This window comes from Littorina saxatilis, linkage group LG10 (genome assembly GCF_037325665.1).
Source record: "Littorina saxatilis isolate snail1 linkage group LG10, US_GU_Lsax_2.0, whole genome shotgun sequence".
Taxonomy (NCBI): Eukaryota; Metazoa; Mollusca; class Gastropoda; order Littorinimorpha; family Littorinidae; genus Littorina; species Littorina saxatilis.
The window spans coordinates 38,509,354-38,524,788 of record NC_090254.1 but is presented as its reverse complement, the minus strand read 5'-3'; the positions used below and the strand labels follow the sequence as shown (position 1 = coordinate 38,524,788).

Here is a 15,435-nt window from a genome sequence, read left to right as displayed (position 1 = left end):
ACGCACACACACACACACACTCACATACACACACACCACACCAAACCCCCACCCAACCCCCAACCCCCACACACACAAACACACATATACACACACACGAACACACACACGAACACAGACACACACACACACACACACAAACACACACCACACACAAACCCCCATCCCCCAACACACACACACACAAAAACATGTGTCGCCAAACAACAGTAGCTTTATTTCCACGAAAAGGAACGCTCACTGGCACAGCCCTGGGCAGCCACCAGTCGGGTAGAGTTGACCAGGGTGGGGACCAGGTCAAGCCACAGACCCACCCGTTTAGCGTACAGGTGTTCCACCACCCGGGGTAGGGGCTCCAGCGATAGGTACTCCTCCTTCTCTGAGGTGAACTCTGGCCAGGTTCCTTCTTTTCCCGTGTCTGTTTCGTTCAGCGAGATTTCGGGTCGGCTGAAATTTTTGAAACGGTAGAAATCAGTTACGTTTTATTTATTTTGTTCAATGTAACGTTTTGTTTTGTCAATAATTACACGGTAACAAGAGGCGAAGCCTTCAAGGCTCCCGTAAGAAATCGACAAACAGTAACACAAACTCATTCATACACACACAGTAAGCATAGGTGCAAGAGTGGGAGACACTAGATCTAGATCTGTCTGTCTGTAGCCTACTTACGGGGACACGACTGCCAGATCGACACTGCTGTGCAGATCAACCTGTAGAAAATCTCCTTTGGTATCTTCTTTATCTATTTTTCTGGGGCTACGAAACCGAACAATGTGAAATCGTCTTCCCCGAATTGGCGAACTGCAGCTGGGTGAGAACTGTATCTATACCACAATCCTTCCCGCGATCTGACTTAACCTTGACCCCTGACCTGGTCTACATACCACACACGACACAAACCAGTCACCTGTTTTTACCCCCCCCCCCCCCCCCCCAAAAAAAAACCCAAAAAAAAACACCCGTTTTCTTTGGATACACACTTTACCTACATACGTGCCGACAAAATGTTGATCATTGCTTCAATACTTTGGAGTAACCAGGTAAAATTAGTATTTCGGTGTTCAGTCAAATGTTAAAGTTTCTATCACACACATACACACATACACACGCACAGACAGACAAAAGTTAGCATCGCATAGGTTACACTTACGTGAGCCAAAAATGAGTAACGTGGTTGTTTGTTTTTTATGTAACGTTGTGTTTTGTAAATAATTAAACGGTGATAATGAGTAACTTTTGGTTGGTTTTGTTTTTCATGTAACATTGGTGGGTTTTTTCTCAATAATTACATTTAGTCAAGTTTTGACTAAATGTTTTAACGTAGAGGGGGAATCGAGACGAGGGTCGTGGTGTATGTGCGTGCGTGCGTGTGTGTGTGTGTGTCTGTGTGTGTGTGTGTAGAGCGATTCAGACTAAACTACTGGACCGATCTTTAAGAAATTTGACATGAGAGTTCCTGGGTATGAAATCCCCAGATGTTTTTTTCATTTTTTTGATAAATGTCTTTTATGACGTCATATCCGGCTTTTCGTGAAAGTTGAGGCGGCACTGTCACGCTCTCATTTTTCAACCAAATTGGTTGAAAGTTTGGTCAGGTAATCTTCGACAAAGCCCGGACTTCGGTATTGCATTTCAGCTTGGTGGCTTAAAAATTAATTAATAACTTTGGTCATTAAAAATCTGAAAATTGTAAAAAAAAATAAAAATTTATAAAACGATCCAAATTTACGTTTATCTTATTCTCCATTATTTTCTGATTCCAAAAACATATAAATATGCTATATTTGGATTAAAAACAAGCTCTGAAAATTAAATATATAAAAATTATTATCAAAATTAAATTGTCCAAATCAATTTAAAAACACTTTCATCTTATTCCTTGTCGGTTCCTGATTCCAAAAACATAATATGATATGTTTGGATTAAAAACACGCTCAGAAAGTTAAAACAAAGAGAGGTACAGAAAAGCGTGCTATCCTTCTTAGCGCAACTACTACCCCGCTCTTCTTGTCAATTTCACTGCCTTTGCCATGAGCGGTGGACTGACGATGCTACGAGTATACGGTCTTGCTGAAAAATGGCATTGCGTTCAGTTTCATTCTGTGAGTTCGACAGCTACTTGACTAAATGTTGCATTTTCGCCTTACGCGACTTGTTACATGTTCCAATAACCTACAATTTTTGCTTTTTGATATGGTAGAAATTAGAATAATTTTGAGGGAAAGAAAGGAAGCGTATAAGGTAGGCGAGGGGTGGTTGAGGTCGGCACAGAGTACTTTTAACATACTATTTGTTTAACTGACGTGATGAATATAAGAAAGCAAACAAGAGAAAGAGAGAGAGGAGGGAGGGAGAAGGTGAGAGCAAATAAGCAAGATGGAGAGATAGGGAAGTGAGAGAGGGAGAGAGAGGAGGAGGATGCAGCAAAGGTGTAGGGGTTGGGGGAGGGGTTGGGGAGGGGGGGGGGCTGATGATTCAAAAAGCACAAGAAACTCGTGTAAGGTAGAGAAGGAAACAAGCAGACTGAGGATACCAGCAGCATAGGGACAGACTGACGAGAGACAGACAGACCATGTGAGAGTGAGAGAGAGAGAGAGAGAGAGAGAGAGAGAGAGAGAGAGAGACAGAGAGAGGGACAGAGAGACAGAGAGAGAGAGACAGAGAGAGAGAGAGAAAGAGAGCGCGCAAAAAGAGAGAGACAGACAAACAGACAACGAGACAGTGACAGAAAGAGATCAATACAGAGAGAGAGAGAGAGAGAGAGAGAGAGAGAGAGAGAGAGAGAGAGAGAGAGAGAGAGAGAGAGAGAGAGAGAGAGAAAGAGAGAGAGAGAAAGACAGAGAGTAAGAGAGAGAGAGTGAGAGAGAGTGAGAGAGAGAGAGTGAGAGAGAGAGTGAGAGAGAGAGAGAGATTGAGAGAGAGAGAGTGAGAGAGAGAGTGAGAGAGAGTGTGAGAGAGAGTGAGAGAGTGAGAGCGAGAGAGTGTGAGAGAGAGAGAGAGAGAGAGAGAGGGAGAAAAGGCGAAAGAGAGAGAGCTAGAGAGAGAAGAGAGAGAGAGAAAGAGAGAGAAAAGGCGAGAGAGAGAGAGAGAGAGTGAGAGAGAGAGAGTGAGAGAGAGTGAGAGAGAGAGAGAGAAAAGGCGAGAGAGAGAGAGAGAGAAAGAGAGAGAGAGAAAGAGAGAGAGAGAGAGAGTGAAAGAGAGAGAGAGAGAGAGAGAGAGAGAGAGAGAGAGAGAGGAAGGGAGAGGTGGGCATTTGGGTGACGTAGATTCATCCATTCTTTTACACCATGTCACCCAACACAAACACTCACCCGGTCTTCGCGAAGTTGGACAGGAAAGATCTGAAGGTTGTCCCCATGGCAAAGTCTTCAGCGCTGAAGTTGTCTCGTGGGAAGAAGTTGTTCGCGTCGAACACGTACGGAATGTCCTCGATATGCGAAATACCACTCATTTCCTCGCCGTCCGATCTGTTGGGAAAGTGATTGTACAAGTACATGTACCGCCGTCCTACTCCCCCCTTGGCAAGCTGTGTGGAGCTCATCAAATCCCGCAGAAACTTGACTGCTGGAATCGTGAAGAATATGTCTCCGAAAGTTTCGGAAATGTCCTGAAAAGATGAAAAGTATTGGTTTTACTTGTCTGTGATGAACGATAGATTTTGCTGAACGAAGGAAGGGAGATAAACGCGCAAAACACTGGAGAAGAGTAAAAATAGTATAACAGGAATATGGATTGAGCGTTGTCGACAGTGACCTTCTAAAAATAGAAACGGGAATATGGATTGACGCCACGCGAAGGAAGGGAGATAAACGCTGAAAACACCTGAGAAGATAAGGAAGAGTTACTGGGAATGGATCTAGAGAAAAACCAAAATTGGTTCAGCGCTGCGCGCTGAGAGCACGTGTTGAAATATCTCATCGAGCAGGTTATGTCCGGGGTGTACCTGAATATGGCCACCAAATTTGAAACAGATCCATCGAGAACCTTGGGCGTGCATCGCGGACACACACACACACACACACACACACACACACACACACACACACACACACACACACACACACACACACACACACACACAGACACAAGTCGTATATATATATGTAGATATATATTTAACAAAATCAAGGAAAAGAAAAGCCAAACAACGAATTTCAAGTGGCAGCCCAAATTTTTGACCTATATATATATATATATATCTATATCTATATACGGCATGTGTGTGTCTGTCTGTCTGTCTGTGTGTTCACGATTCACGGCCAAAGTTCTCGATGGATCTGCTTTAAATTTGGTGGGCATATTCAGGTAGACCCCGGACACAATCGTGGAAAATTTTGAACACGTGCGTGCTCTCAGCGCGCAGCGCTGAACCGATTTTGGTTTTTCTGTACATCCATTCCCAGTAACTCTTCCTTATCTTCTCCAGTGTTTTGCGCGTTTATCTCCCTTCCTTCGTACGGTGCGCCGGCGAAGCCGTCGTACACCCAGCGAAGCCGGGTCCCCGGCGAAGCCGGGTATTCGGCTCCACTTCTTCCCGGCGAAGCCGTACCCGGCGAAGCGGGTATACATCCAGTATATAATATATAGCCTATACACACACATTTGCGTACACAACGAAGAGAGACACAGGGTAACACAGTGTGAAAACTAGAGTAAGAAAATCCAGACACTTGAAAGTCAAGTGACTCTCTCTCTCTCTCTCTCTCTCTCTCTCTCTCTCTCTCTCTCTCTCTCTCTCTCTCTCTCTCTCTCTCTCTCTCTCTCTCTCTCTCTCTCTCTCTCTCTCTCTCTCATCACACCGCCCCCCCCTCTCAGAGCCTCTCCCTCTCCAATCTCTTTTTATCTTCCTGAAATTAAACCCTGCTCACCTCTGTCACCACCTTTGTTTCGTTGGCGAGAAATGGTCTAATATAGGAGAACTCAAGCACCTCAGCGATGACATCCAGTCTCTTATCATCCGCATGGAATTCACCCGGGTAACGGTACTTCAGCTCCTCTCTGAGCAGGCCGCGGAGAAAGTCGATGTCCAGATTCAACAGGTTGTCCAGTTGGGTCAGATTCGCTGACGGGTCTATGGTCAGGAGGTCAGCTTTGAACCCCTCGGTGAGGGGGAGAAGGTAGGCCCTCTCTTGGTTGTTCAGACCCATCATGACGTCACGGGAGATGACGTCATTTCTCACGAGGTAGTTGACGTCACGCAGAAGGTCGGTGGGGTCGCGAGGGATGAAGTCTCCATCAACGACGGGTGCCTGTAGTGTAGGAATACAAACATGTAGTAAATATGTTTATCTTGCAAACGTGAGAGAGACCATCCATATGATAACTTATAACCATCTCATCACACGTGTGTATATCATGTATATGAGGTCGGGTCAATCTACAGTTAACAGGGACCTAGGTTTCCACTGTTTATGATGCAAAGAGAGTAATTTATCAGCGCAGCCTAAAATAACAACCACAGACATAGTGTTCACTTATTCACACATACACATGCACAGATCAAAAACAGAATGTTCCTAATTACAAATGAGATACAAGCGCTTACGAATACGATATCCCGTATGCGTGCGTGCGTGTGTGCGCGGGCGCGCGCGCGCGCGCGTGTGTGTGTGTGTGTGTGTGTGTGTGTGTGTGTGTGTGTGTGTGTGTGTGTGTGTCTAAGCCTATGTGTGTGTGCGTGTGTGCGTGGGTGTGTGTGTATGTACGTGTGTGTATGTGTGTGTGTGTGTGTGTGCATGTGTGTGTATGTGTGTGCATGTGTGTGTATGTGTACGTGTGTGTGTGTATGTGTGTGTGTGTGTCTAAGCCTATGTGTGTGTGCGTGTGTGTGTATGTACGTGTGTGTGTGTGTGTGTGAGTGTGTACGTGTGTGTGTGTGTGTGTGCGTGTGTGTGTTGTGTCCATCAAAGGGGCCATTGATAGTCTTCGTTATTGTGGTAGCAGCAGCAGTAGTAGTAGTAGGAGTAGTGTAGTTAAAGAACTGGCAGCAGGAGAAATGTGAATAATATGACTCACCCACGGCAGAATGTCACTGGAGCGAAGGCTGTGGGCGGGCAGAGAGGTGAACTTGAGAAGTTGGTGGAAGTCCATCTCCCTCAAGCACGCCACGATCCTCTCGTGTTCCGCCTGCTGGCGGCGCGCCACCCTCCGGTAATAGTACGCAAACCCGATCGAGCTGGCGGCAACCTCACAACCCGAGATCTTAGCCACGAGGGTGAAGGTTTCTCTGGGGTTTTTGTTCAAAGCCCACGACCCGAGAGGCGTTCCGCTTTGGAGGATCACCCTGGAGAAGAGTCCCCATGAATATGGACTCAGCAGGTGGTATCCCACGCTCGCCGCCCCGGCCGCTTGCCCATATAAGGTTATACTCCCCTCGTCACCGCCAAAAGCCCGGATGTTACCCCTGACCCAGCGGATGGCGAGGTTCTGGTCCAGGAGGCCATAGTTACCGGAAGCTGCGTCATCACCGGACGAGAGGAATCCCAGAATGCCCAGACGATACTGGATGACGACCACGATGACGTCATTCTCGGTGACGAGTTCTGAGGGTGTGTAGAGGGGCGAGGCTCCGATGACGAAGTTTCCTCCGTGGATGAAGACCATGACGGAGTTTGATCCTGCAAATGATTGACGAGAATGGATTTCTAGTGACGCATTGCAATCGGACCATAGACAACTGTCGTATCACATCAAGTGAAGATGTAATCTCTCCTTACTATTAGCACACTTTAAGTCGACAGATCCGTAAGTACATAGACACGAACAATACGATACAGAATCAGAAAATCACGAATAAGCCAATATCACAAAAGCTACCAGCACACTCACACACATGTTCATTTGTTCTCCTTGACATTGTCAACACAAACTAAGGAGCGCAGAGGTACACATGCACTTGTGGCAGAGGATTTGTTGGAGGGTAGTGGTGGGTGGGTGGGGTTCCCACACACAAACACACCCTCACACATACACACACACACTCACACACACACGCGCGCGCACGCACACACAAACATACGCGCGCGCACGCACACACAAACACACGCGCACGCATGCACACACACACACCAACTCACACACACGCACACACACACACCAACTCACAAGAACGCAAACGCCGGCGCGCGCACACACACACATACACACTCACACACACACTCACACACACACACACACTAACCAACCCCTCCCACCACACACACAAATCATTCCCACCACAAAAACAAAACGTCCCAAAACTCACCATTAGCCCCAACAGGAACATGGACATCCAGGGTCAAGCAATCTTCTTTGACCAGCATCTCCATAGTGGGGGTCAGCTGCGGGCACACTGACCCTGGAGACGTAGCCTCAAACACCACGCCCACAGCCGGACCAGGGTGGGGCACCGGTCGGGCGAACCTCCTCTGCCCTACGGGAGGGAGAGCGTAGGGGATAGCCAGGTAGGAATAGTAGACTTGGCCGCCTGGGCTGGTCACATTTGTGCCTGAAATTTTCCCCCACGGTGCTGGAATTATGGGCATGGACGCTGCTGCTAGCCCCCATCCGAGGTTGAGAATTAGAAGCAAGGCGTTGAGGTTGAGTACAAGAGCTGACATTTTAGTCTTCCGTGGCGGTGGTGGTTGTTCGACTGGTGTTGGTTAAGGTTTGTTTTCCTGCATTGTTAGCGAGTATATAGGTTGTGCAATGCACAGCGTTGAAGAGGGAAGGATGAAGTTGCCGTGTGAACTGCATCGATGGAAAGATATTTGTGAATCAATGACGCATGACTGAATTTACGAAGCTGATCGCAACTGCGATAGAAAAAAAATAAGGTGTGTTTATGAGGAGCCCCCACCCCTCCCCCACCCCACTTTTACTCAATCCGATATTTTTTGCTAATGCCCATTATCTTTGTGTTTGTATGTCTGTTTGTTTGAGTCTGTATGTGTCTGTATACGTGTTTGCAGGAGTGAGAGAGAGAAAGTGAGAGAGAGGGAGGGGGGGTAGAGATTGAGAGAGAGAAAAGCGAGAGAAAGAGAGAGAGCGAGAGATAGTGGGGGGTGGGGGGGGGGGGAGAGAGAGAGAGATGCACGGAATACGCGAAGATTTTATATCACTGAATGACCTGGGGGCATATGAAATGTCATGTTTTTGCATACCGATTGAATATAAAATGATGAAAAAGTGGGTCATTAGGACGTATAGATGTGTACATCAGAGGCGCCAGAATTCATTACACCGAGGCTACTTTTGATCACAGCATTAGCAAAGCTACATGTTTGTGGGTGTTTACCTTCGGGTTGCTTTTTGTTTGTTTGTTTGTTTGCTTAACGCCCAGCCGACCACGAAGGGCCATATCAGGGCGGTGCTGCTTTGACATATAACGTGCGCCACACACAAGACAGAAGTCGCAGCACAGGCTTCATGTCTCACCCAGTCACATTATTCTGACACCGGACCAACCAGTCCTAGCACTAACCCCATAATGCCAGACGCCAGGCGGAGCAGCCACTAGATTGCCAATTTTAAAGTCTTAGGTATGACCCGGCCGGGGTTCGAACCCACGACCTCCCGATTACGGGGCGGACGCCTTACCACTAGGCCAACCGTGCCGGTTCTTCGGGTTGCTGTCTTGTTTGTTTTCTTTTGTGATAGCCGCCAGGCTAGTTATGCTGATGGGGTCTATGTTGACCAAAAGATTCTTGGATTCTCTGTGCCGGGTGGAGTTCCTGTAGAGGGATTCCCTGTATACAGGGAATCCCACAGGGTGGAGTTTTTCAATAAAACTTGCAAACCATACTCTTATTTTTAGAAAAACATCACATTCTACCGATGTCGCTAAGCATCACGTGATTTTCAGCGATATCAGCGAAACGCTACAGGAACTACACCCTGTGGTATTCCCTGTATACAGGAACTCCACCTACAGGGAATCCCGCTCTTTTGGTCGACATAGACCCCATCAGCGCTAGTTAGGACTCTGGTTGTTTGTTTAATTGTATCTGGACTGTATCTCTGGTACTCTGGGGGTCAATTAAGCTCACATGTGGCGAGTAGCTTGGAATTGTGGGGCCAAGGGTGGGTAAAAACGGAAGATATTAGCTTTACACGCTTTTGGCACCCGGCCAGGAAACAAAATGTGCCTGTAAAGCGGGTGTTAAAGATTTCGCATGACGACACGCGTTTCAACCTAACACTTGATGTCGAAGAAAATGTGCTAAGTGAGACCTAAAACCTTTATACACGAAGCATGGAAGCTTTTACAAAGCATGGGCGTGTACACTAGTCAGATAACCTTTTTTTTTTTTTAATTCGTTTCAGTTGTTGTCAAAGACGTTTTCAACTTAAAATGTGTAAGTCAACGCGTTTGTCGCGGGTTGAAACATCGTCCCGCGTGCGTGCAATGCGTGCAGTTTTTTTTTTATATACTCAAAGAGAGACTTAAAGGGCAGCTGTCGGGTTGCCTGGCATCAAAAATGCGCGGAGTCGCGTGCAAACACGCGTTTAAGAGTTTTCCGAGTTGATTCAACTAAAGACTGTTGATTTGGTCCAGAAGAAGATAGTTTTATCATTAGTTTGAAACCATGAAAATGAGTTAAACTTTCTACTAGTTCTCACAATCCGCAAGAAAACGAAGCAGTTGGCAGGCCGAAACGACTCAAAATCCGCGACCGACAACTCTGTCAGCACAAGAAGGGACGCAGCAGCGTTAGCCTGGCAGTGACGTCATCCGAGGAACCCGATAATGCCGCTGCGAAGTTTACAGTACAATTCTTTAAAAAATGCTCGCTCTTTACGTAGGCCACCTAGGATGTTCCCGTTTGGTGAGCGTTTAAATGGAAGGGTGTTTGTACTGTGTGTAAAAGCCTGACAGTATCTGTGATGGTTTACGGGAGGCTTACTGTCCGGGTGTGATTTCCGGTATTGAATATTCATAACAGCTAGCACCAAAACGAGGCGCCATTGCTGTAGAGGACTCATCCACGAAAATAAATTCTTTGAAAATTTCTCACGCTCGACAGAAAGCAGCCAGGATGTTCCCGTTCGGTGAGCGTTCAAATGGAAGTATGCTTGTACTGTTTGTAGACGCTCGGGGAGCTCTGTGATGGTTTACGTGAGGCTTATTGTGCCTTTAAAGACAACGCTAATTTTATACGATCTCTTCAACTGGCCTCTGGGGCATGGTTCACAATGTCAATTTTCTTAAACATCTGCATTAAATTATTCCTACGGGCATATTGATATTCTGTGTTGAGCGACAGGCGTACTAAGCGCGAAACACTTAAAGCCCCACTCCGCCTCACAGGAGGTTTACAGAACGGTTACATATATTTTACTATAACAGCAATACTAACCTTATGGGACACACTCACACTAGCATTCAACAACATTAAATGACACTTACAGATCACTTGAATTGCTATTTAGCACGCGTAAACCCCACACCAGTTCTCGTGGTTTATTCAACCCCCGAGCCATCGGGGCCCCATGTGACCCACTTTTTCATACATGATCAATTTAGTCGTTTGCGCTTTCAATCCTACTCTATATCTGCAAAAGCATATTATTGTGCACCTCTGAAACTAGATCAAATGACTGATAGTGACACAAAACAGAGTGGCGGCATCTTCAAAGAAACTGACGCGGTTCAAAAATTCGTCTTCTTTGGCAATGGTAAGATGCAGCACATTTGATGTGATAGTCGCCCTGTCGCGAAAGTACGTTTGTATGCGCACAATACTCAATCTACACAGGCACAGCAACAAACAGTATCACATTGTTGAAATGTCAGTTGACCAGCATTTAAAAAAATCCAAAGTTGTATCGTTTGTGGTAGCCCACTTCCCCGTCATCAATTCAAAAGAGCTGCAAGTTGCACACACCAGTCGACTCATTCACCCGGTTTGCTTGACATACATCCTTTTTAACTTTTAAACCTTCGGGGCCCCGGGTAGCTCAGGTGGTTGAGCACTGGACTTGTGATCGAAAGGTCGCTGGTTCGAATTCGGTCCGGGACGGACACGGGTCAACTTTATGTGCAGACCCAGAGACGGTATCCATCTCCCACCCCCGTGTCACCACAATGGCACGTTAAAGATCTTGGTCATTCTACCATAAGTGCAGATGGCTGATACCACCTAAACACGCATACATCAAAAGCCGTGAGGGCGTAAAAACTCGAATCGTATAAACCAATTCATCTATATATATATATATATATATATATATACTAGAGGAATACCCGGCTTCGCCGGGGTGAATCGCGAGACAGAGACAGACAGCGTGGCGGTTCATCACAATCACCTCTGCAGGCGAAGTCCTGTCAAACGGGATTGAGAATGTTAGAGCTTATTTCTTAGCCCTATAATTATTATCTGTTGTGGCTTCTCAAATGCCTGAACATACAGACAGACAAAAGCCGCTAGACCCCATCACAAACAGAACTCTACAATCCACAGTTTTTTGCCCACACACACACACACAAACACACACACTGTTGCTGCCGCAGTTCGTAAATCGGGCGCCTGTGCCGCGTCACTAAAAACTCACCTGACGCTTTTGGTAGTCCGCCGCACACAAATATAGTTCGTCAGCTTTCATTGATTTTACTTGAAGACTTGCAAGGCTTGGAAGTGTGTTTTTAAGTCGATGACTTGATCATGTCTTAACTTTGTCGCATATTTTATGTGGATGCAGAAAACATCTTTTTTGGGGTTACTTGTGATATATGTATTGATGCGCGCACTTCCGAATGCAAGCTAGCTTTTAGCACGTTTTGCTAGTTCAGTTCAACCGGTGCCGTCAAGGAAGACAGACTGATCCTCACTGCTTTCCTCAGATAACAAAAGGGCCAACGAGGTAATGTGATCTTTGTAGAATGTTTTGCTACTTTCCTCATATAATTTCTAAGGCCAACGAAGTATGTAGTCTTGTAGAATATTTTTACTGCTTTCTCAATTGTGGTTGTAACGCCTGCAGGACACGCGAACTAAGTTGCATGATATTTTCGTAATATTTTTACGAGCTCGTTCATGGTATGGGCTTCACGTGATATATGTGCCAGATCTTTTTGGCTGGACTCTATCTGACACATAACTCAGAGGCATAGTTCGTTTGGTCTGTTTTTAGTGCAAGTATGAGCAACGAAAATTACAGATAGCGATACCTTTTGAGAGAGGCAATGGAGATCATCCTCATGACTTTAAATTACCGTGACATATAGAAGGGATAGTTCCCTTATACTGACATCAGCGATTTGTACTCGGGCTTGATGTTGCATTTGTTGACGATACAGACTTGGAATTTGCATAATGTGTGCCATGTTCTGAGTTAGACTCTTTCTTATCTTATTCTTTTAGCCATTTCATGCTCAGTCCTTCTTACTATTGTGTGTCAGTTTTTATGAGATGAACTTGAAACTCCCATGACATGTGTCATATTTTGAATTGGACCTTTTTCTGGATTTTATATCGGCTATTTCTTACTTGGTTTTATCATTGTGTTTCAGTTTTACGACACCACGGGTTATGTTCAAAAGGAAAAATAAAGCGATTTACATAACCTTGCGTGCCAGTGTGAACGTTGGAAGGAAGGCAGTGACAGTAAAACTCGGACCTGAGACGAAGGACACCCAATCGACCCAGAGCTTCGACCCTGGCACCGGTCAACTCTACCGTTCCTGGTCAACTTTATTGTTCCTGATCAGCTCTACTGTTCCTGATCAACTCTACTGTTCCTGATCAACTCTACTGTTCCTGATCAACTCTACCGTTCCTGGTCAACTTTATTGTTCCTGATCAGCTCTACTGTTCCAGAAACTCGACCGTTGAATTCGACTGATGCAGACACTTCGATATTTTGGTGTAGACAGTAGTCAATATCAACAGGAGAGTCTTGCACTTAGACGTTCCAGTCGTGAAGCAAAAATGACTGAGAAGGGCAAAGCTTATCAAATGAAACTGCTCACGGATAACTTCAGATCTGATCGAGATAACCTACAGGCGTTTCTGGCAGAGACAGACCATGAACTTCAAAAGGAAGAAGTAGATTGTGAGGATGTGATCGCCAGACGCATGAAGGTGACGTCTCTACTCACCTCCCTAAAAGAAACTGCAGAAAGACTAAAAGAACTTAGTGACACCAGTGAAGAAGACATTGATTCAGCACTTGCTGAAATGACAGATGCGTCAGTTACGACAATGAATAAGATTGTCACTGCCACCAAACACATGTATTCGCACAGTTCCACTCGTTCTCACGCTTCACATTCCTCCAGAAGATCTAAGGCTTCAACTACATCAACTACATCGTCAAGAAGAGTTGCCGCTGCGGCTGAAACTGCTGCACTACGAGTGAAGCTAGAGGCACAGCATATTGAGAACGAGGGGCAGGAAGAACTGGAGCAATTGGAATTTGAAGAAAAGATGCGCAGATTAAACGCCGAAAGAAAAATGGCTAATCTGAAGAGAAAACATGAAGCTCAGAAGGTAGAAACTCAGCTGAAAATGGAAGAGGCGAGACTGTATGCACTTGAACAGACCTCAAGCTCGACGTCAAGCAGATCAAGCTGCAAGTCGACAAGCAGCCGTACCATGCCTGGGAGAACTGATAATAACCCAACGAAACAAAACCTGCGAGCACATGCTTCAGTCTTTACTCCCGAAACTCATGATGAAAATTTGGTAGAAGCACTGGCAAGGGCAATAACTTCAAGTCGCCTTCCCATTCCCGAACCACCGATCTTCACAGGAGACTCCCTGCAGTACCCAGACTGGTCATTCTCTTTTACATCCTTGATTGAGAACAAAGGGGTTCCACCTGAAGAAAGAATACACTTCCTCAAGCGCTATCTGGGAGGCCCCGCCAAGGAAGCTGTCAGTGGGTTCTTTATGCTGCGGAGTAAAGATGCCTATCAGCGAGCCAGAGACATTCTAGAACAAAGATTTGGCAACTCCTATGTCATTTCTGAGGCTTTTCGGTCTAAGTTGGATGCTTGGCCCAAGGTGCACAACAAAGACAAGTCAGGCCTGCGCAATCTGTCTGATTTTCTACTGCAGTGCCAAGCTGCGGCTGCAGAAGTGGAAGACATGAAGTTTCTTGATGACATGCGAGAGATCAAGAAAATCACTGCCAAACTGCCAGACTGGATGGTTCACACATGGAACAGGAAAATTGCAAAAAGCAAACGAGACAAAGGAAGATACCCCAACTTTCAAGAATTCGCAAGTTTTGTCTCTGAAGAATCTGAGATATTGAATGATCCCATTCTGTCCTCTGAGCCTTCACCAGTACAGCCCCCTGTGAAGCAGCAGATCAGAAAACATGGAGACTCATATACTTCACAAAGAACAGTTCTCAGTACAGGTCAGAATGAAATACATGAACCTAAGCCATCTACAAGCTGTTTGTTCTGCAAGAGACAAAATCATTCTTTGAACGAATGCAGAGACTTCATGAACAAACAGATGGCAGAAAGAAAGGACTACGTAAGAAAAGAAGGCTTATGTTTTGCCTGCCTAAGACAGGGACACATGTCAAAAGAATGTGTGAAGCGAAGTGACTGTAAGAAATGTAAAAGGAAACATCCCACAAGCTTGCATGAGGAGAGACAATATTTTGGAGTTGAGCAGCCAGTGAGGAAAGAACAAAACAACAGAGAAGGGAACGCCACATGCAGGAAGGTCCTGTCTAAGACAAAAAACAGTCTAACGTCAATGGCCGTTCCGGTGTACCTGTCGACCGAGCAGAACCCAGACCATGAACTCTTAGTATATGCACTTCTGGATACCATGTCTGACTCAACCTTTGTTCTCGACTCAGTGGCTGAAGATCTGCAGGCATCATCTGAACCTGCCACTCTGAGACTCACAACAATGACTGACAGTAGCGTCACAATATCCTGTCAAAAATACACCAACCTGAAAGTGAGAGGCTTCAACTCTGAAAAAACAATCTCTCTCCCTGCCATGTATTCTAGAGATCACATACCTCTGGATTATGAACACATTCCGTCACCGGAAACAGCAAGCAAATGGCCTCATTTGAGCAGGTTGAAAGATCGCCTGGCCCCAAGGCAAGACTGCCCCGTTGGAATCTTGATTGGCTACAATTGTCCCAGAGCTCTAGCACCTCTGAACTGTGTTGTTGGAGAGGGAAATCAGCCGTACGCAGTCGAGACAGAACTTGGATGGAGCATTGTTGGAGGCACCACCGCAAACAAAGAAAGATTTGATGCAATAGGGCACTCACACAGAGTCGTCACGCAAGAAGTTCCTCCCTCAATCTGCCGTCCTGAAAAATCTGTGACCTATGTGTACAAAACACAAATCAAGGAGGTCACTGCCACAGACCTCATCAAGCCAATGGAGCAAGACTTCAAAGATCAAGGCTCAGACTTAAGGTCAATGTCCCAGGAAGACAAGACATTCCCAAAGACACTTGAAGAAGGCATTC

At 45.9% G+C, this 15,435-nt stretch overlaps 1 protein-coding gene and 1 long non-coding RNA gene across 2 annotated transcripts; one reads left to right on the top strand and one right to left on the bottom strand.

Moving 5' to 3' along the window:
- Positions 1-196: 196 nt before the first annotated feature.
- On the bottom strand, positions 197-7,735 carry LOC138978761 (neuroligin-4, Y-linked-like). The gene is made up of 5 exons (XM_070351550.1): positions 7,244-7,735; positions 6,016-6,617; positions 4,869-5,249; positions 3,312-3,607; positions 197-447 (listed from the first exon to the last, which is right to left on the bottom strand). Exons 1-5 carry the CDS (start codon positions 7,596-7,598, stop codon positions 216-218), a joined length of 1,866 nt encoding a protein of 621 aa, XP_070207651.1. The 5' UTR covers positions 7,599-7,735; the 3' UTR covers positions 197-215.
- Positions 7,736-10,929: 3,194 nt separating this feature from the next.
- LOC138978760 (uncharacterized) lies at positions 10,930-13,284 on the top strand. The gene is made up of 2 exons (XR_011459797.1): positions 10,930-11,841; positions 12,491-13,284. It is a non-coding gene; the product is annotated as an uncharacterized lncRNA (long non-coding RNA).
- Positions 13,285-15,435: the final 2,151 nt, after the last annotated feature.

Bases quoted from the DNA above. Each gene is read 5' to 3' on its own strand.
- LOC138978761 (XM_070351550.1), bottom strand. From the start codon at position 7,598: ATGTCAGCTCTTGTACTCAACCTCAACGCCTTGCTTCTAATTCTCAAC. The intron at 6,618-7,243 runs GTGAGTTTTGGG...AATCATTTGCAG, and splicing joins TGTTCCTGTTGGGGCTAATG to GATCAAACTCCGTCATGGTC. The intron at 448-3,311 runs GTGAGTGTTTGT...CAAAAATTTCAG, and splicing joins TCCAACTTCGCGAAGACCGG to CCGACCCGAAATCTCGCTGA.